This window comes from Oryzias latipes, chromosome 6 (genome assembly GCF_053564925.1).
Source record: "Oryzias latipes strain Hd-rR chromosome 6, Olatipes_Hd-rR_3.1".
Classification (NCBI taxonomy): Eukaryota; Metazoa; Chordata; class Actinopteri; order Beloniformes; family Adrianichthyidae; genus Oryzias; species Oryzias latipes.
The window spans coordinates 30,921,736-30,943,166 of NC_136242.1; the positions used below are offsets into that span (position 1 = coordinate 30,921,736).

General features: G+C 38.9%; 1 protein-coding gene across 4 annotated transcripts in view; it reads left to right on the forward strand.

Moving 5' to 3' along the window:
* vps9d1 (VPS9 domain containing 1) overlaps nucleotides 1–21,212 on the forward strand; it is a 32,101-nt gene extending 10,889 nt beyond the window's left edge. For 2 of the 4 annotated variants that reach the window (XM_011476456.4, XM_011476457.4), the window contains exons 10-17: nucleotides 3,056–3,204; nucleotides 4,927–5,298; nucleotides 5,927–6,056; nucleotides 9,336–9,541; nucleotides 10,202–10,286; nucleotides 13,429–13,533; nucleotides 17,102–17,235; nucleotides 19,309–21,212. In XM_011476456.4, the coding sequence (XP_011474758.1) occupies nucleotides 3,056–3,204; nucleotides 4,927–5,298; nucleotides 5,927–6,056; nucleotides 9,336–9,541; nucleotides 10,202–10,286; nucleotides 13,429–13,533; nucleotides 17,102–17,235; nucleotides 19,309–19,346 (1,219 nt within the window). In that variant the 3' untranslated portion in view covers nucleotides 19,347–21,212. Of the gene's footprint in view, nucleotides 1–3,055; nucleotides 3,205–4,926; nucleotides 5,299–5,926; nucleotides 6,057–9,335; nucleotides 9,542–10,201; nucleotides 10,287–10,432; nucleotides 10,833–13,428; nucleotides 13,534–17,101; nucleotides 17,236–19,308 lie in introns of those variants that run through there. The other 2 variants (XM_078949010.1, XM_078949012.1) reach the window with 1 other exon arrangement.
* Nucleotides 21,213–21,431: the final 219 nt, after the last annotated feature.

The following is a 21,431-nucleotide window of genomic DNA, read 5'->3' on the forward strand; positions in this document are numbered from 1 at the left end:
TTATATCCAGCCCTTTGAGGACAGCCACTATGCTGATGTGGCCCTCTGTGAAAATGAGTTTGAGACCCCTGGTTTACACGATTAACGTGAATCGACTGATCCTGACGCAGAGAAAAGCAACTTTTCATATCAACTTTGCACCGATATGCAACACATTGCTAACGCGAAGTCTTGCATAGCGGCGCAAAGTGTTTTTTTTCTTTTCTCTGCAACAGAATCAGCTGATTTACATCGCTTGGGTAAACACTTCACTACTGTTACTGTTACATTTCAGTACAACGAAATGCTTTTCTCCGTTTCAGAATTCGTTGGAATTGTGTTAATTGCGTAAAAGGTTGAAGATGGTGCTGTCACAAATTATTTCAGTAGTTGATTAGTCAATGATTATTATTTATGTAAAGTGATGTGCAATTTTTTTTTAACTAAAGTTAGTATGGAAGGTTGGTACGAAGATAATGCTGGTACTCAGTGAGTGGAGGGTCGCATCATGTACGGTACTACTAACGCCACTATATGGTGCATTCACAGAAATTGAAACTTTACATGTTCGTGAGTTTCAATTTAACCCCAAAAAAGGTTAAAAGTTTAAGGTCCCAGCTAAGCTTTATCCTAGCACTAAAAAAGCCAAAATTCCTAATCCCTGCGCTAAATCACTATCTAAACTTCCCATAGAAATAGTTAGCAAAACATTTTAAAATATTCTACAATAATGTAGTTTGCTAAAGTGACTTAGGTGGTAGCCAGGGTGCAGCCCCCCCAATCATGTCTTTAAATCTATCCTCTTCAACCACTGACAGAAGTCTCATTCCTTTTAGAAACACGTTAAAGATGCTCTGTCTGTGGTGCAGCCGTCTAGTCTACAGTCTACAGTCAATTGCGCAGACCAGAATTATAGGCTTCTGCATCTGGAGCCCTGTGATGGGGCCTCGCTACGCAAGTTTTTATGTCCTGTCTCAAGCTCTACGTACAAATCAGGCGTTTATTGATCGCGATCTGGAGTTCAACCGGTTGAACATTTTGACGCTGAATCACATCAACTCAGCGCTGTGACCAAACTGGGACTCGGATTTAGTAGTGATGTGTGGGTGGCGTCTGCTTCAAAGCACGGAAGCAGGGGTTGACATAGCCCAGAAATTTGCACTGGCCCACAGGGCCAGTAGTTTTTGAAACTTACTGGCCCTGCCTGAAAGTTACTGGCCCGACACCGCGCATAGCGGGACCCGCCGCTCCGCAGGTGCTTGCAACTTTAGGGGGGGTCCGGGGGCATGCCCCCCCGGAAACTTTTAATATGGTGCAATTTGGTGCATTCTGGTGACATCACTTATTTCTACACTTTTCAATGACTGAAAATAGACCATATCAAACTTAAATCTGCTCTAGTCTGTTTCAGATGTTTTGAAGAGAGCACTGCAGTGTAGTAGGTAACACTAGTTCAGAAGTTTTCATGGTGCTTTTAACGGCAAATATCGCAATAAATCATAAACCTTAAATGTGTTAAAACAATCTAATGGCAGCTTGAACCATTTAACGAATCAAATAAATCCCTTAATGCATTTGACCAATCGGATGGACGCCTTCACATTGTTGACTAATCAGATGAAGCCCTGTTATGTTAGATGTTTGTAACCTATGTCAACGTGGGTCATTTGGAGTATAATTTTTAAACTGGGAATGGTTATTTGGTTATTTTGCTGTTTGTTTATATACCGCAAATTATATCGTTATCGCAATTTTAATCTCTGATATCGCATATCGCGAGTTTTCCTCATATTGTGCAGGTCTAACTGAGATCATTCAGCTAACTAGAAATACTTACTGCTTACAGTGTTGTAAAGAAAAACAAAATTAAGTAGTTTAACATTCTACTGCATTTGAGTCTGAGATTCAGTTATTTGGAGTTGCCTTTGATTCTTTGACATTCAGCTTAAAGCTTAGTGGATACAGTTTCATCTTCAATGCATTCATTAAATATCTTGCTGTCCATACTACTAATTATACCCACTACTCCATCCAACATATTCCTATCTATTCCTGCCATGTCTTCCACATCTCTGACATGCTTCAGTCTCTCTTCAGTGACGGTGTCGGATTTATAATCAAATGTAATAATAACCCACTGGCTTGTGCCTTCGTTGTTGCTGTTTAACGTTGTTTTGTATTGAATTGTTACATTCAATAAAGTTTGAAAAAAAAAAGTAGTGAGCGCGTGCCGCGTGGTGCTCGGCAGTGAAAGCCGCGCGCGTGCAGGCGGGAGAGAAGAAGTGATCAAAGGTTTCCCATAGAAACCCTTGAAGTCTGAACACAGGACTAGCAGAAAAACTAAATTATGAAGACGAGGTAAATCTACACGTTTTCGCAAAATTTACTTTATTGAAAAAGGTGAAGAATATAAACCGTTAAATATTTTAGTGGCCCGAGCGGACAAGTGAAAAGTAAAGTCTTGTGGTCCGCACTGCTCAAAAAACAGGACCGGGCCAGCGGACAAATGGCTATGTCGAGCCCTGGGAAGTAGCAACCATTGTAAACATGATCACAAAGTAATTATTGCGGTTTGTGTCCGGGTAGATTAATATGACTCCAAGACGGACATTTATAGGAACATAGCTGTGAAAACAAAAGGTCTGGAGCAAGATTTGCTGGATCTGCACCGTTTTGATTTTGCGCACCCAGCTTCTTATTGTAGGTGGCAGACGAGGTACTAAACAGTAAATACACGAAAGTACAAGAATCATCTCCTTGTTGCTTCCTGCGTGTGTGGCGCCGGCCGGTGTGTACACCACCGGCTGGATGTGCGTTCATAAAACCGCGTAGAGCGCGTTGTTGAATGCAGCACACGATTTCGGTCTGAAAACATCATGAACGTTTGTATCTGTCCTTTTTTTTTCTATGGTTGAGGAAGGGCTATACCGCCTCCAAAAGTTCCTGTTGTGCTTTGCAATGTTAATGACTGATTGACGGCCCTGGTAGGAGAGTAACGGTAGTTGAATGTCAACACTGGAGTTGCAGCTTGGGTGTCAAAGGGTTAAAAATGATCCAACATTTGTTCTCCTTTCAGCCGATCCGATCACCCAGTTGTGAAGATGCTGCGAAAACACCAGTACAGAATTTACAACAGGCTCTACCCCCTCGTCATCAAAGGCGCTCCTCAGAGTCCTGCCCTGCCCCTGAGACCGTCACGTAGCGTCCACAGTCTGCTGCACACAGGTAAAATTCAGTCAGGTGTTTGTGAAGGTGGTTACATGAAATGATGTTCTCCTCCCACAGGATGTCCTTCTTCTGAGATTAGAGTTTTTTTCAGGGTGGATAATGGTGTTACATTTTTAAAATCCAATACAAAACAGATTAAGAATAATTTTTTTTACATTAATCTGTGAATCTTCATCTTCTTACATGTGTAAAATGAATTTACTAACTTCATACAAACTTTCTTTTTTGTTTAAATATTACATAAAAACACATTTGGGGGGCATCCTGAACTGCTGAAGCCGAAAAAGGCCTGCCCTACTTTTTAAAATTGTTTTTAAATGATTTTCTCGTGATAACGAGAGAGTGGATCTCTTTATCACGTTTGTCGGGCCTGGGTTCTGTCATTCCAACTGTTGTCGGGGGTTTTAGGGCTTGTTCACGAGACCGCATTAAATACAATTTAATACAAAAAAATAGACTAAAAAACATCTTTTGGGGAGTGTTTTCCTCTGCTGTCTTTGTTGTTGACCACAAAATAAAGAAATTTAAAACGGGTAAAGTCTCTGCGTCTCAGTCCAGGTAAGGGAGACAGCAACTCTACAATAAATTCTTCATCGTCTCGTTATCACAAGAAAAACGGTCAAAACAAAGTAGGGCAGGCTGTTTTTGGCTTCCATACCAAACAAATTTCCTCCACAGATATTTTAAGATAATAAATGTTTTCTCTAAACAACAATAAAAATGTTTAGAAGTCCTGGTTTCATCTTTGTTGCTGGATGCTCGAGGCTTTAGTGTGAAGGCAGAATGTTCTCATATGTCTTTAGTGTTTTATTGGCTCTGCTTTATTAAAAATGTAAACAAAAAGCAACTTAGATGAGCTAAAACAAAATCTTTTCCATGGACACAAACACAATGTTATGGATTTGATTCTTTTGTTTCCAAAATTAAAATGTTTATTTTAGGCTTAAAACAAGAAAAATGAAGGCATAAACACAAAAAAGCTGTTTACTCAAACTTTTTGCAAGTCTCTTATTTCTTTTAACCCCTTTGTTAAGAATAGTTAGAAACTCCCTTTAACTTGTTACACTAATGGTTCAAACTTAATTCATTGAGCACGTATTACCATCTCAAAAATATATTACATTTAAAGACAGCACACTAGTTTCTTCTCTTCCTCCCTTTTTCTGCGCGTGTGCGCTCTAAGCATCCGTCAGAGCCTCAGAGATATCTTTGTGTAACCTTGAAGCATCTTCGCCTGCAACAACCTGTGGGCGTGATTTTCACATCGTTGTCCATCGTATAATCTTCTAAATTTGCAAATGCAGGGTTTTTACACCAAGCCCATCTTCCTGCACTTCGGTGTGCGGACTTTGAATGCATTCTGTTCATCTGTCTGTAACCCTCCATACAATCTGTCTGTGCTGCTTGTATGGAGTTAAACTTCCACAAAGATAAGTATTAGTCTCTGAGTCATTATTAATTCGTCTCTGTGTGCAGGGAACTGTGGGTACGAACCTTAAACCTTCCTTTTTACAGTCTTATTTAGAAAACACAGTTTCCTCACACCCTTCATGCCTTGTTTAGCTAATTTGCAACACACCATTTAATCCAGGACTGCTGCAGAAGTTTAGCATCAACTTAAAAGGACAAAAACATTTTTTAATATTGGAAATTGATTCACGCTTGAGGGATTATTCCACACTAAAGTAATCTGTAATTTTGAAACTGTTGTGTCTTCAGAGAGTAACTGGAACCCGGGCAGGACTGCAGGTAGGGGTGTCGGGGGTCAGAGTTTCAGCATCGACTCGTCCGCTTCCTCCACGCACTCGCACGACCTCATCAACAATTACAGCGAAGACTCTGAAGGAGAGGAGCTCCACACTCAGGTGACCGTGTACCGGGAGAACTCCTTTGAAGACTTGGAGCAGTTCCTGTTCCAGCTGGACTGGGTTCCACCTGTCGGGGCCACTGAAGAACCTGCCTCAGATTCTGAGTTATCCCGGGATCGCTCAATCCAGCCAGAGCAGGACGAGGGCTACATCCAGGGGCTGGAGATGAGAGCACTTAAGGAACACTTGAAGGATATTGTCAAAGACATCCATATAGCCATTGGTGAGTACATGGGGATGGGGTGCTTTCATTATTACTGTTGATGTATTTGAATAGTTTTATGATCCCCTTTTCCTAACACTTGGGCTGCATGATATGAGGAAAACCTACGATATTTGTGATCAATATTGCGATGACTTGCAATACATGAAACTTCTAAATACATCAGTTCCATTTCACTACAACAGTTTAATTTAATTAAAGGTCAATATAACTTAATTCACACTCCAAATGACCCTTATCTACATAGGAGGGGAGCATCTAACATCAAAGGGCTCCATCCGATTGGTCAAATGCAAAAAGGGATTTATTCGATTCGTTCAATACTTCAAGCTGCCATAAGACTGTTTTAATACATTTAACGTTACCGTTTATTGCAATTTTCGCTGACTTTTGAGATAATCTTATTGCACAGCTTGATACCACGATAATGATAAATGTGCAATTTATTGTGCAAGCCTACCTAAAACCAATGATTAAAAAATCTGACTAGAGGTCCCTCGTTTATTAAGGGGGTTGAAAAAAAATACATAAAACTACACAAAAAGGCTCTTCGCATGGAACACTAAATTGATGATTTAAAAACTGAGTAAAACTGATATTAAACAAAACATTGTTTTTTATGTTTTAGATCAGCTGTTGTCGCTGTGTTTGCTGTCCTTTGAGTGTTTGAACACAGCCATCTTTAAGGACCTGTGCCTCGCCAGTATAGAAGAAGCCTTCTTTGCGCCCCTCTGGAGTGCTCTAGTGGCTCTTTTCAGGTTGTACTTAATTATTTTCTACAAGTTTCTGTAAAAGATTTGGAAAGATTTTAATCTGACTTGTCACTTGTTACAGTAAAGGCCTGTACACACCGGGACGAATATTCCCCAGGCGTTATCCGCCAGTGTTTTTCGTCACGTCTTTTGTGTTCATACCCAGGCGATTTTCGCTGACGATGAGCCGAGCGAACATGCAGTTTCATTCCCTGACATTAGATGGCGCTTAATGTAAACAGAAATAGTCCTGTACACAAGGTGGCGCTGCGCAACTTTAGGCTTCTTAAAGTCGCTTTTCACTCAGAAGAAGAGAGCAAGTATTTATGCGCTTGTCAGAATCATACAAAGAAAACATGAATATTTCAAGCACCAGTAGCTCCGACTGGTGCTTGGTTCGGGGATATTTTAGAATGTCCGTCATTATTTCTTCGCGGCAGTGTAGACGCTACTTGGCGTCTATCTTCTTCGCTGGTATGTGTGCTCAGCAAGGCAGTTTTGTGTTTGAGCGCCCCCAGGTTGTGTTTTACTGTAACTTCAGAAGCTCCAGACACGTGTGCAAAAGCGGCATTCTCATTGGTCGAATAGATTTCGACGCAACGCGTCGGAAAAAAAAAAACGAACCCGAGGCGTTTTTTTTTTTTTTGACGCTTTGACGCGTGGCGTTTTTTCGCGTCTGTGTGCACACTCTCATTGGTGCCCTTTGTTTAGTCACGAGGCGTTAAACGTCGGCGAAAATCGCCGGCGAAATTCGTCCCGGTGTGAACGGGCCTTTAAGATGCTGCAGTGAGGATCAAATGCACCTCCTTTGTTTTAGTTCTAACCTTTGTTGGCATCATTCATCATGTTGTCTGTGTTTTTTATTTATAGAGTCCTAAACGGTTCCTAAATAAATAAATAAATATGACCTCGAAAAAATACACAATCAATAAATCTCTCATAAATATATTAAAAGCTCATGAAATTGTGAAAAACCTGCACACAGATTTTAAATTAGCCATTATTTTCATTGTCATTTTGCTTTAAAAACCTGTTCTTAAAACAGCATTTTAAAATATTCATTTTTAATCATGTTGAATATTATTATAATTCTGTCTTTTTTTAGAAACTGATTTCAAAATCAATATTTTCCAAAGTATCTTTGTTTTTATTTCACATTGCTGTTTTTCACAATGGCTTATTTATTTCATAATGACCTTTTTCAGCAGAAGGAGTCTGTCAATCAAACCAGATAAGGCGGAGACACTTTTGTGATTGGTTACTCCTTTACTCAGAAATAAGCAGCAGCACCCTAACTAAATCAATCGAAGATGCTTCAGCGAACGTGACGGCACAATGCACACCCCTCAACACTAGGGGGAGTGTGCACCACAACAGATCCAGTGTTGCCAGAAATTGGGCAGTTTTGGTTCTAAATTTGCGGATAAAAATGGCTTTGGGTGAGTGTGCATAATCCGGGTGATTTTGTGGTCCTTTCGGCGGTAGAGCTGTGACGGTGTGGGATTTTTGATCACCGCAGTGATGACCCAGCAGGGCGCGCGGTGACGCAGGGAACCGCAGCCCCCCCCCACCACAAAATCCACCGGCGGCCGGTTCGCAAATGAATACAAGTACAACGCAGTATTCTCCCCGGATCTCCGATGCGTTTTCCAACCATGGTCAGAAACGTCATCGCAGGAAAGGTTCAATATTTTCCCCGAGAGGGGAAAATAAAATCAGAGGACCTGATTTATAATCATCGTCTCAATGAAAATAGAAAAATATAAGGTTCAGAGGCCTGAGCAGGCTTGCTCCGCTTTCCGCAGCTGGTTTCTGTCTGTCCGCCAGCTCGCCTCCCCCGGGCCGGCACAGTGTAAGGCACGGTGTGACGTCAGACTGAATCTGTGAGCACAGACGGACAGCAGAGATGTGTTGGCTCAGTGGTTCAAACTGGGGGGGTGCGCCCCCTAGGGGTTTTGCGGGGGGGCGCGGTGGAGTTTAGAAACAAAGGATTTGTATGTTTGTGTGAGTGTGGGGGGGCTCGAAAATATTCTAATCATCAGAAAGGGGGGCCCTGCAGAATAAGTTTGGGAACCACTGTGTTAGCTGAAGAGCAGAGAACTCTAAGCAAATAGTGTGAGAACGAGGAGTGTTTCAAAGGGGGACTTCGAGATGTGGACGACCGGAGCTCCTCTGTGGTTTGATCCACACAAACCCTTAAACTACAAAAATGGAGTGATCAATGTCTGCATCTTCTGCAGCAGACGGATTGTTTGTCTCTATTTGATCCTCTAATGTCAGCAAAGCCGCGCAGATATCGCTGAAATGTGTCTTCTCTCTGATTGGAACACCACAGAGCGGGTATCTCGGAGTACTAGTCGATTTCCAGGGATCAGCCTTATGTGCGTTTAGATCCCACCCAATTTCACTGATTTACAGACTCATTCTGCTGAAAAAGCTCATGAAATAAGTCATTCTGAAAAACAGCAATGTAAAATAAAAACAAAGCTACTTTAGAAAATATTGATTTTGAAATCTGAGGTTCTTCAAAAAAAGCCGTAGAATTATAATATGCAACATGATTAAAAGTGAATATTTTAAAATACGCTTTTTAAAATAATGAACAGGTTTTTAAAGCAAAATGTAATGTAATGGCTAATTTAAAATCTGTGTGCAGGTTTTTCACAATTTCATGATCTTTTCATATATTTATGAGGGATTAATTGGTTGTGTATTTGCATGAGGACATATTTATTTAACTATGAACAGTATACGACTCCATAGTTATTCCTGCCACACCATAACAGATAAATGGAGGCCAAATTTTTTTATTTTATTTTTTAACTGCATTTTTACTTGAACAGGTTTCACTGAAGAATAAAATCTGAGCATGTGAGCCGCTTTGTTTTTGTATCTAAAGAGTCTTTAGTTGCCTTTTCCTTTGGTTGATTTATGAAAATAATGGAAAGGCAAATTTCTAACGTTTTTGTTTCTGTGCACTCTATGCAAACATTTATATTAAGTTAGCATCTTTGGGTATTTTTTAACATTATTGCCACAGGAAGTCTAAAAGCATTAAGTTATACATTACAAATGGCCTTGCACAATGTTTAAAACCACAACTTTGTTTTTTATTTGGTTAGTTTTACTAACAGTAGTTGGGTACGAATTGCTTTAGGTTTGGAAACTACAAACTCTTGTACTTATTTATTGTGCTCTGTTTTGTTGAAACTCTTTTATTTACCCTGAAACTTTTAAAATGGATTTTAGCAAACAATGCTTCTTTTTTCCACGCCTGTGCTTCAGGAGGGTTCACAGAGAACAAGAGCAGGCCTTTGTAAAAAGTTTAAGGCTGTACTGCAATGCTACTCCAAGAGATTTCGGTGTTCCACCAAAACTCTTCCCTCAAGATCCTGGTGCACTGCAAGGTTCCTACCCCTACGAGTCTGCAGCTCAGGAGCTCAAGCTGATCCTTCAGGACAGCTGTCCACAGAGAAAACTGGAATGTATAGGTATGGAGAATTATGTTACAGGAAACTTGACCTTCAGGATTATACATTTAGCATGAAACTCTAGTGAAAATCGTTTTGTTTATTTAGAATTAGGCAAATAATATTTTAGTAATGACCCAACTAAACATGGAATGGTATTTTCAGGAAATTAGTTTATAGATAAACCATTAAAACAAAATTGTAAACTGATTTTTTTTTTTTTACTGCCAAACCACTGTTTAACCCTTGTGCTATCTTAGATGACCCCACCCTTACTTTGACGTGTTCTCCCTACCATGACAAAGGTGGATAAAGGTGGAAAGATTTAATGTAATCCATGGACACCAGTGAAGATCACAAATCATTGAAGACAAAAGGTTCAGCGCACTGTCTAATGGGTCTAGATGACCCAACTCCCAATGTTAAAATGCCTAGGATAGCACAAGGGTTACATATTTTGTGTTGTGGCTGTACTCTCATCTCAAGAAAATCTGTTTGTTTTTTTGTTAGTTTTTATTCTGCAGATCCAGTAGGTGGTGCTGTTTCTTTGAATTGACACTAACTTGTCCTAAAAGATGTCAATCTGCAGCTCACATCCATCACTACACCCAGCCGTAACTGTACATGAGTGTTGCCTTATAAACAACACTGTTTAAGTAGGAAACGTCTTTTCTGTTACAGTCAGAACTCTACGCCTCATCTGTGTTTGTGCTGAGGACTACAGGTGTCTCCAAGAAGTGGATTCTACTCCCAAAACAGCAGCGATGTGAGTCAATTCTTGCTGTGGTAATTAAAAAAAGTTGGGGTTATGTAGGGCTTCTGATGGTTATTTAATATTCACTGGAATAAGAGCTTTTCAAAGTTCCTCAAGTTTAGAATTATTTCCGAATTGATTGCATCTGTACTGTGCAGAAGTAAAGTGTCTTGAAGTCTCCTGGAATCAGCCAAGTATGATTTAAGTGCCGTGTGCCTCGGCGGCCACAGTGTCAGGTCTCATCAGGATTCATTCAGGCCGGGCACAGCAGGGACTATTCTGGGTCTGTTGCCCCCCTGCAGATGCCTCCTAACTGACCAGGACCTAAAGTGGGTCGTACTGTCTGAGTGTGACAAACCCAGGGGCCAACAAGGAGGTTTGGGACCGACCAAAACAGACATGGAGGTTTGATGAATCAGTGAAGGAGGCCTGAGATTCAGACAATGGCTGCTGTCATCTGTTCTACCCAAAATATATAGAGAAAGTTTGTCTGCAGAAAACTTGCAATAAATTATTTTAGTTTTTTTTTATTAAGCCTAATAAAAATGAGAAAACTGTGCTTTATTTTACATTTGTAGATTTGGATATGTTTTTATAATATAGTTTATACTCAAGTAAAATGATATTGTAGAAAATTTCCCTCAAAAAAAACTTTTTCATACCGTTTCAAAATTTGTTTAACCTGCTTTTTCACATCAAATAAGCATTACTGTTTATTTTGGCACCCAAGTGAAAAAAAATAATGAATCCAAATGGATGTCTATTGTTGTTATTATTATTCAGTATTCCTATTGTTGCTGTGTGTCTCTCTCACAATCATTTCTGAGAGGTGCTGTGGCCGTGTCTGCTGCTCCACATCCGTCTTGTTGAGTTGGAGTCTGTGTGAAATGATTGGAGAAGGCAGGGTGGAGGAGTACGAGGGGGAGCAACTCCAACTCCTAAACACACATTTTTGTGTCACTGAACTATTGTCTCAATTTCTTACATGAAACACGTTTACACTATTTCACCAAAGTTCAGTTTTACCTTTTAATAAACTGTCTAGACTAGTGGTCCCCACCTGTTTTTAGGCCACAGGGCATTTCAATGTCAGACATTTTCACGGACCGGTCTGTACTAGGCTGAAGTTGGCGTTAAATTTTATTTTAAGCTTCAGGTTTCCAGGAAATAATCAATTTTTCAAATGAAAATACTCCTATGTGGAATGTATCTTAAAAAAACGGTTGAAAATGTCTAAGAAGATTGAAGATTCAATAAACGAGGTTGTTGTTTTGTAAGGATGACTATCTGATATGTACCGTAAACATTTACCGTAAACATTTAACAGAAACTCATTGTAACAGAGGAGTATTTTCTATAAGTTTCTTAAAAGGGGTCTGCTTCATTTAGCTTTAGCCATAAAAAAAATCTTAAATGTCCCTTTCACAAGTTTCCACAATTAAGCAACTTTATTTTATTAAGTCTTAATTTTCTGTAAAATATTTGCAGCCAGTTTAAGCTTGGACTTTGTGTAGGACCCATTAGAATGTGATGTTGATTTTCCCTGAAATGTCAAAGTGGACACTCGGTCTTCAGCTTTGTCCAACTTTTAAGGTGAGATGGATAAATACTTCAAGATAAAAGAAGTCAACTGTCAAAAAAGTTTGCAATAATAATAATGATGGATGTAAATCCAGCGTGTTGGGACTTTAGAGAGTGGGTCTCTGCATATTGTGCAGAGCAGGTTTGGTATGAGGGAACAACTGTTGCCATACGTCCAGATTTCAAGACAGATTGATGTTAAATGCAGATTTCTCTTTCTTTGAAGTAGAACGCTAATCCCTGGTTAACTTTCTGGCTCTTTTCTCCCCAAAGAAACGTTTCAAACCCTAAAGCCAACTTTGTTGGCTTTAGGGTTTTTAATTTAGAGGTCGGAGCAGCCGCTTTAGGAAGGTAGTAAATGTATTTAAGACACAATTCTTGACATGCGTCAGGAGTGAGCCAGAGATGGATGTGGTGACCAGAATCCTGCAGTTTTCCAAAATGACACTTCCTTCAGAGTCTGATAATAAACAAAGCGGAAATAATGAAAGCTACCATACGAGTATTTATTTTGCCTGCGGTTTGGTACCAAGTCACCGTGTCAGTATTTGGGAACCAGCGGTCACCTCAAGTGTTCACATTGTCTTAAAATACCTAAATGTGGGAGGGAGAGTAAGTTTGATCTGATTCTTAGTGACTGTACTGGAGGACGTGGAGGTGGCTTTCTCAGACACCTGAATACAGGTAGTTTTACCTGAAATTAAGATTTTAAATTTGAATTCTTACTCTGTTTGGAATTGAGTTTATGAATATAGAAGTTCTTTGTTTTTTTTTGATCAATTCTCATGTTCATTTCTTGCTGGTTTAGTCTCTCACTGCCCCGTCACCCCTATAGAGAGCAGTTTACCTTTTTTATTTCTCTTCTTTAACCTGTTATTTGCTCTGCTGTTGACTCCACTTTTATCTTTTCTTGCTCCAAAGTTATTCTTAGTTATTACTGTTCATTTTGACTCATTAGTTTTTTGTTAACCCTCATTTTTTTCTTATTTACTTTTCCATCCATGAAATGGCAAATGTATCTCAGAAAGCAGTGTTTCTGCATGTTACCCTAGAATAAAGAAATCCAACTTTTCCGTGAGAAGACTTGATGTTTTCAGTGGTGAAAGGGTGAACATTTTGTGCAAACATTCATGATCCAGCTCTCAGTGGTTACATGAGCTTGTCCACACCTTCCAGAACCTGCTCAAAAAAAAAGGGGATCCCGTTTCATTCAGCCGGGTCAGTTCAGGGCTATCCACCTTCCTTCTCACGCACAGCATCACGGCAGCAGTTGGTGCATGTAAAGTGCTGATAAACAAACGATCACTGTTTGCACACACGGAAAAATGCTATCAGCCTGTCATTTCCCAGGCTGCCATTTGTCTTCCCAACAGATCTCTAAGAGGGGAAATAAAGCTTTTATTATCTCTAACTTTGACACGCAGACCATTAGAAACTGCTTCGGATTTAGTTTAATCTGACCCCCAGGGGACACCATTCCAAAATGTTCTGTAAATGAGCCCTGTTTTATTTATCTCTTTTTTTTTGTGTGGATATGCTATTTTTAAAACTGTTCTGGATGTCTTCTTGCCAGTGGCGCCGATGACTTGCTGCCCATCCTGTCCTTCGTGGCAGTCCGCTGCCAATGTCCTCAGCTGGTTTCTGAATGTGCAGCTCTGGAGGAGTTTATTCATGAAGGGTAAGTTAGTTTAAAATGCAAATAAACCTTTTCATTTATTACAATAAGCAATACAAAAGTCTATATTTTTTTTTCCGGCCAAACGGATTTGAGGTGGTTACTGATAAAATCGAAAGTTCTCAAAGCTTTTAGTTGTGGTTCTTTAATTATTATTTTTTTTATTTGCTTTGAACATTTAAAGTGTCAAGCCTTCTTTTCACCGAGGGCCACATCAGCATGGCGGCTGTCTTCAAAGGGCCAGATATAACTTATACATGTAACTAAATGTAATGAAAAATAAACGTAACTACTCCTTAATGTTAAAGAACTCATTTATTTATTATATCTTTTTAAAGTGACAATTACAGTTTCATAGAAAACGTATGTTTGCTTGTTACTCTAGCATAAATCCTTTAAAATTTGATTCTGTCAGGTTAGGTTATATTGAAAGTGTTTAAGTCCTAATGTATAGTTGCCCAATACACACCAATTTTTATTTTTTATTTTAAGAAATGAAAAACTTTTATGTTCTCGCGGGCCACATAAAATGACATGGCTGGCTACATTTGGCATGTCATTTAAAGTTTACACCCCCAACACAAAATCCCCCAGTGCATGCTGCACGCGCTCTCCCCTCTTTCTTACACACTGCTTGCTGTTTCAGCACATACACATCCTCAATCTACAACACGTTTTAATGTGGGCACATGCGGCTTATGTATGTACAAAATGTTTTATCTTTTAAAAATGTAATGGGTGTGGCTAGGGCTGGCCGATATGGCCTAAAAATAAAATCTCCGATTTTTTTTGTTTTTAATTCGATTTCCGATTTTTCCCGAATTTTTTTATTTATTTTTTTATTTTTTTTTCCCCCCACACCCTACTTAAGGAAAGCAATAAGTACAAACGGCAGACAAATTCAAGCAAATGTTGCTTTTATTTAATCAAACCCAAGACAAATGTAACGCCCATTTCTGGTATGAATAATAAATAAATGAACACACTCTTGGAATCCAAGTTAAGTATAAGATTTTTCTTTTTACTCCCTTTTTAGCCTTGTGTTTAAATAATTTTGTCCTGTTTTATATAACTTTTGTCTTGTCTTTGTTTAATTTCGTTATTCTATACTTGTTTTCACTTGTCCAAAATAAAAAGGTTACTTCTTTACTTAAAGTCCCAGCTGTGTTTTAAGTCACAATTTGTAGTCTAGACTAAAAGAAGACAAACATTCACCTTGACAGTAGCACCAATATCTCAAGGATTAACAATACAGCTCATATCTGGAGTAAGGTTTTAATTAAATTTTCTCCACGGAGATGATGAAGCAGCAGGAGTCACGGTCAACCCCCGTGACCGGATGATTTAGTTATTTTTGAAATCGCCCGTAACAAAAAATTCGAATTAATTCATTTGATCGATTTATCGCCCAGGCCTAGGTGCGGCTTATAATCAGGTGCGCTCCATAGTCCGGAAATTACGGCAGTTTTTGTGTTTGTTTATCTTTGTTTAAATGGAATTTTTTTTAAATTGATGATGCTGCTTAAACACAACATGCTGGGGTTGGTATCAGTCTATTTGCTGTGTTGCAACCTATTCTTCAATCAAGAAACTTCAAGATTTCTTTTAACAAATTAGACCAATTTACTTACCGTTATCCATCTCAAATGCTTTTTTTTTTTTTGCTCTAGTTTTTCTTGATGTTCCTCAAGTTTCTTTATTCTGGCAGACTGAGTGCAGTTAATCTTTCAGAAACTCCCCCGGCACCTGGAGCAACGCTTAAGCATTGAGGGGCTAAATAATAACCAATAATTACCCTAGGGGGGAAAAAAAGTAAGTTCTGTAACAGGATTTTGGTGCTTAAATGAGTTATAGTAGAACTGAAGGGGATTCCCATCTTGCTTTTACCTACCGGTAAATAAATGCTTAATATTTACTTACAGTAATTCTCTGAAACCCTAGTAAAAATGCTTTTGTCTTAAAGTGAATCACGTTTCCTGGATTTTTTTGTATGCTTTTATTGTCTATTTAAACTACAGAACGAGTTCACGTCGGTTTATTGCGCTGTTTGTGTGACATTGATGGCAGCAGCAGTCAAGTAAAATAATTGGGGGAAGGGGGTGTGAGGGGCAATATTTTCTTTACTGTGTTGTTGCGTGTCAGTTCCAACCGCACCCAGAAACTTTCATTCAAAACACTGCAGCAGAAGACAGCTGCTTAGACCGACTGCAGCCAGAGAATCTGGATTTGGGTTTCTGTGACTGTTAAAATGCAAATCAAGGTTTTTTTCTGCGTTTTGGATGCAGTTTTGAGCAACGCCTGTGAGAAAGCGGTTATGAGAAACGAATGCTCAGCTGTCGTCCTAGTTACACATACAAGCTTATTGATGTGGACAAAGGTTAAAAACCTGAATGACTTTTTTTGTGTCAAAATAAAGAACATTTTCTCAGTGAGTCTTTAAAGTCCCACTTCAATCAAATGTTCTTCCCAGAGATCTTTTATTCGTGACAATGTTTTTATAAGTCCAAATCTGAAACCCTGTCTCGTTATTAGGACATGGTTTCTGCAGAGCTGCAGTAGTTCATTCGAATTTGGGCTCTGAGTTGTGGGCGGAGCAACCTGCCCCCCTTCCCTTCCCCATTGCTGAGGGCTCAGAACAATTTGAATAAAGAAATTCTCGAAAATGCAATTTTAAGCTCAGTTTTCTTCATAAATGTCCCCATCGTCAGAGAACTGCCACAAGAACGTGTTAAAAACACAATTTTTTACGCTGAAGTCAAAGTAACTTTGTGAGCTAATGTAATTGAGTATTACTTTCTGAAGTGAATCTCCTTTTGGGTTCTGGTTTTAAAAACAGTCAGGCTATTTTTATTCAGATGATTGAAGTTGATCCATCAGTAAAGGAACTAATGTAGCATTTAAAAGTAAAAAAAAGTATTGTCTGAACTAAAGTATAAATAGAAATGTAGGATGGGAAGACGAAATATTTGGACCTCTTGTTTCTGTTATTACTGTTTGATTTTAGATGAAGTATGAATTTGTGTTTAACACGCATCTGGACAGGGTTTCCCTATGGTCATTGGTTACATGCACACACATGATGGGGAGGCAACAATTCTCTGTTTAAAACCGAAATGTTTGTTACACCGTTGAACCAAACTGTGGAGAGAGAGAATTATACTTCACACCAGGATGTTTATGTTGAAAGGGTCAAACAGTTTAAGGATTTATTATGTATTAGTTAATTGCATCACACCAATAAACGAGGGTGGGGAAGGGGAACTTTTGCATCCTAAATTTGTATGATTAAGATAATTGTGAAATAGTTTAACTTTTAAAAGAAATGCCTTCAAAAACTACATTTGTCGTCCAACTCCGCAAAATCTGATGCATTCTTTTATTTTATTTTTATCTGAAATGAAACGATTTCTAATAAATGTTTTTACTTTAAATTTGCAGAAGTTTTATTAGGTTTTGATTTCTGAAATTGTTTTGATGTGAAGAACTTTGAGCTACTTTTGTCAGAAAAGTGCTTCACAGAGGACGTTTGATTGGATTTGAATACTTAAGTCAAATCTCTTGTGTGTTATAGGTATTTGATAGGAGAAGAAGGCTACTGTCTGACCTCCCTGCAGAGCGCTCTGGCCTTTGTTGAATCACTTTGCACGGCGGGGGGAAGAGGAAGAGGAGGAGGTCATCTTCCTGTGGAAAACTCTCTTGAAAAAGGTGATTAATTATCTTTGTCTTTTGATCGTAGCCGATTTAGATCTAAAGTGTTCACTGGGAAATGATTTTTATTTGTTCTTTCCGTTTATTATTAAAATGAAAATTGATCTCATGATGAAGAGTCCCAGTCACATCTTGGATTTACAGTTGGGACAAAAACAAGTTAAAACATCAGAAATGGCGTTTGTTGGATAAAGCATGAGCAGAGAAACAGGATCAGACCTTTCCTTACTCATTCTCCTCGTGTTGACTCCATGATTTTGGTTTAAAGATGTCCAGAGATTAAAGCAAAGACGTTTTAATCGACCTTCTTCCTGTGGGGCCTGACGGAGGAGCAATGTTTTATCCGTTATTGGGGATCTAATCGTTAGGACGAGCTAAAGTGCTAAATGTAGGACACAGTTTCAGAAGTTTTAGGAGCCCCAAAAAAAAAAAGAAGTATTAACAAATAGAAGTTGACAGATTGGTTCATTATACGGTGAAAAGACCGTCCAGCCGAATTGCTCGTCTGGCGCCCAGGGTGATTTTTCCTCGGCAGAATGAGGAGTGACGAGTGTTGGTGTTATAAGATATGACAGTCTCAACTGGCCCACTCAAAAACTTCAGTGACACACGGGTTCCTATGGCCAAACATGTAACTGCAGACTGCCGTGCTCTGAGTCATCGGGTCGCTGAGGCAAGAAGAGCCTTCTGTGTGCTTCACACCGGGTCAAACTGCTGCGCTCAGTCATGCTTCATGTTTTGACAGCTGCATTTAAAGTCTTTTGTTTTTGCTTATTCTCATGTCAAGTATTGGACAATTAAAAAATAAAAATGAAAAAAAATCGGGGGGTTCAAGCTATGAGAAATATACGGATCTACACCAGCTGTCAAGATACCCCGACTTTTAGCAAAACTTTCAGTTTTTGGATTAAGGTTACCTTCAGTCAAAAGCATTAATTACTGTGATGTCACCCCCCCCCCGCATGCTTCTGCTCTAAATTCACCAGATGTTGGCAAATCTCAAAGCTAGGATCCCTGAACCGCCTGCGTGTTTATAAACTAATTCATATTTGATTATTTTGTTTTGTTGGATAATTTCAAAATCCTATTGGCTGATTTTTTTTTTTTAACTTTTTCTTTTACTTTTTTTCGTAAGAAGACTAGAAAAACATAAGCAATTTACCAAATATCAAATCCGAACGAAGCAAAACAAGAAAGTTCCAAAGAAACCAAATTGAATCCCCTCAAAGTTCACTTAAGTGTAGCAGACACACCACCAGCTCTGGGTTCTGCTTCATTCTCAGGTTCCCTGCAGGAAAGTTTTGCTTAAAACCGTTAAACGTTAAGCTGCAGTTGAGCTCTGGAGTGGGAATAAAGGGCGAAAGAGGTTCTGATGTAGAGGTTGGGTGTGTAGAATTTTGTTGCACGTTGATGCGTTCATCGCTCCTCTATGCTCAAAACAGAACTAAGGTCTTTTATGGCAGTTATTATTATCAATAATTCAGTATTTGGAAAGTTTCTTTTTGGCAGAAAAGAGTCTGTAAAGAAACCGGATGAAGAGCCTTGAACTTTAAAATAAAAGAAATCTGTATTTAACAGACACAAACCAGGAGTCTTTTCTCCAAACATGGATTTATTGTGACAGTCGTTCTCACACACCATAATAATGGAAAATATTCAGCAACCGTCTGTCTAATGTTACAAGGATGCTGCTAATAAAGTTGGATTCATGTTTATGGATATATTTAGAAAACACCAGTTTTAGTGAGCCTTTTTTTTGTATTTTTCTGTTGCACCTTAAAAGTTGGACGGCTGAAGTTGGTGTCTGATTCCACTTTGACAGTTATGGGTTAAGAGAAAATCCATATCACATTTGAATGGTTCCTACATTAAACCTAGTGTATAAAAAAACTTTAAAGCATCTGCAGGTGTTTTACAGAGGATGAAGAGAAACACTACACTGTAAACTTAAAGACAGCAAAAGGGATGTATTTGTGGTCTTCTTATCCAATTGTTTAAGTTTTCTGTTTGTGTTTAAAAATTCTTCAAATGAAAACTTTAAAGGTGACTCAAAGTCGAATCTTTCCGCAGACCTTCATCCTTTGAACAGCAGCTCATCCTCCATGTGAACCCATGCTTCACACTCAACTCCAACCGACCTCTGCTTCTGATGGGAGGATGACAATAAAGCAACAAACGAGCAAACCAGATTAGAGAGGAGTTCCAATGCTGCATTTAAAAAAGAAAAAAAACCTAAACCTCTTCCTGTCGATTTCTGGGAAGCTTATGTGTGAGTTTAGTTGAAACTAATGTTTTTCTCTGTATTATGAAGCACTTTTCATGTCCGCAGCACATTTCCTCCTCCAGTAATCTGAGTTCTTCGCTCACATAAATCACAGATTCATCCTCTGCTCTTCGTCTCCTCGACGGTCAGCCGTCACAGTTCCAACTCAACCCTCAAACTGTTTTAAAAACAAAAGACTTTAAGGAGGGGGGGTTTGGCTCCTAATGAGAACATCTGGCAATAATTGAGGTGTTTATTACAAACTGAGGATGTTTCATAAAATCATATTTTTGGCATGATATCGGCTGAAACAAAACAAAAAAATACTGCAGGGTTTGTAGAGTTTGCACAAAGTGCATCTTGATGCCTGTCTGATAATACAAAGTTCTCAACAGATGGAGTGAGGAAACAGAAAAATCAATTAGTCTGTATCTGAGCGAGGACTAAAACGCAGCCTCGGCTCCAGCAGTGAACTAAAACGTGCAGAAAAACTGGAATGAGTCTGTTTAACGGAAATCCTTTTTATTTCTTCTGTTTGTAAACCGAGTTTTTTCAAAAGGAGCAGCGCTATCAAAGTCTGGCTAGTGCCAACACGATCAGCTTTTCCCTTTAGATGCTGAAAATATTTCATTTCCTTTCAAATTCAGTGAACGACTAGGTTTCCTGAGTTCCAAAGGGAAGCTGGAGGCGTCCACAAGTCATGCAAACATCTCTGCTCTGGGGGGTCTCCCTGCACAGGGTGGAGATTAAATGAGCGTACAGACCCGACAGAGATGCAATACGAGGCAGGAGGAAGACTTCTGATGAGTCTTTGCTAAACCTGAACACTATTTTTTATTGAGGAGCCAAGTAGCCGGTCCTTATTGCAGGATTGTGCTCTTTGTTTGCGCTTTTGCATCTAGATTGTAATTTAAAGGGACTGCAGGAGCATGTTAGCCATTTTTGATCCTAGAGACTCTTGCCAAAGCGGGTTTTGTCTTCATAAACATTTTTTTTTCTTTTAATGTTACTTCTCATTCCTTTCCATCTGCAGTTTTTTGGGCCCAAAATGGTGAACATTTGCAGCAACATAAGTCTGGTGTTTAAATCATGTCATGTACTAAATAGGTTTAATTCTTTTATAGTTGCCCGTTAAAAATGTGTTTTAATGCAGATGTTGGGAGGTTTTCCTGTTTTTTACTTTATGAATTTAGTTTACCAAGTAATTTAATTTAGTACATGAACTTGTTGGAAGAAACCAACTTTTCTCTTTACAGTTTTAGCTCCAAAAATGCAACTGCAACTCAATTTCCTTCAGTGCTTTTGTTGGGTGTTACCTTCACCTAAGTATGTGATAACTTATTGTCTTAAGGCTTTTTTAACACATTTATGTCCAATCTGAAATCAGTGGAATCTCCTCAGTTTACCCTCAGAGTGCCGAAAATGCAGCAAGATGCGCAAAAAACATGTGATTAAAATGTGTTTAATAGAAAAACCTGCAAAGCTAATGCCTGTTGAATGCATTTTATTTGTTTTTGAGTGTTTTATTATGTGTCTGGGTCCAAAAGATGTCAATATCAGAATTGTTACTGAAATTATCAAAAACAAAGACATGTCTGTATCTGTGTCATGAAAACTTTTATTTTGCCACTAAACTGAACTGTGAATGCTTGAAATAAAAATGTATGTTTGAGACGAGTCAATAAAGAGGAACCTGAATTTAAACATAAAAGTGTTTTTACTTTAATAATAGTAATGGATTAGATTTATCTGCGCTTTTTCTTGTTGCTCAAAGTGCTTACAATGTGTCCATTCATTCATATATACTTGGTGATGGTAACTACTAATGTAGCCTCAGCTGCTCTGGGGCAGACTGACAGAGGTGTGGCTGCCAGTTTGTGCCTACGGCCCCTCGGACCATCACCGGTACATTCATCACCCCAGTGGAGCT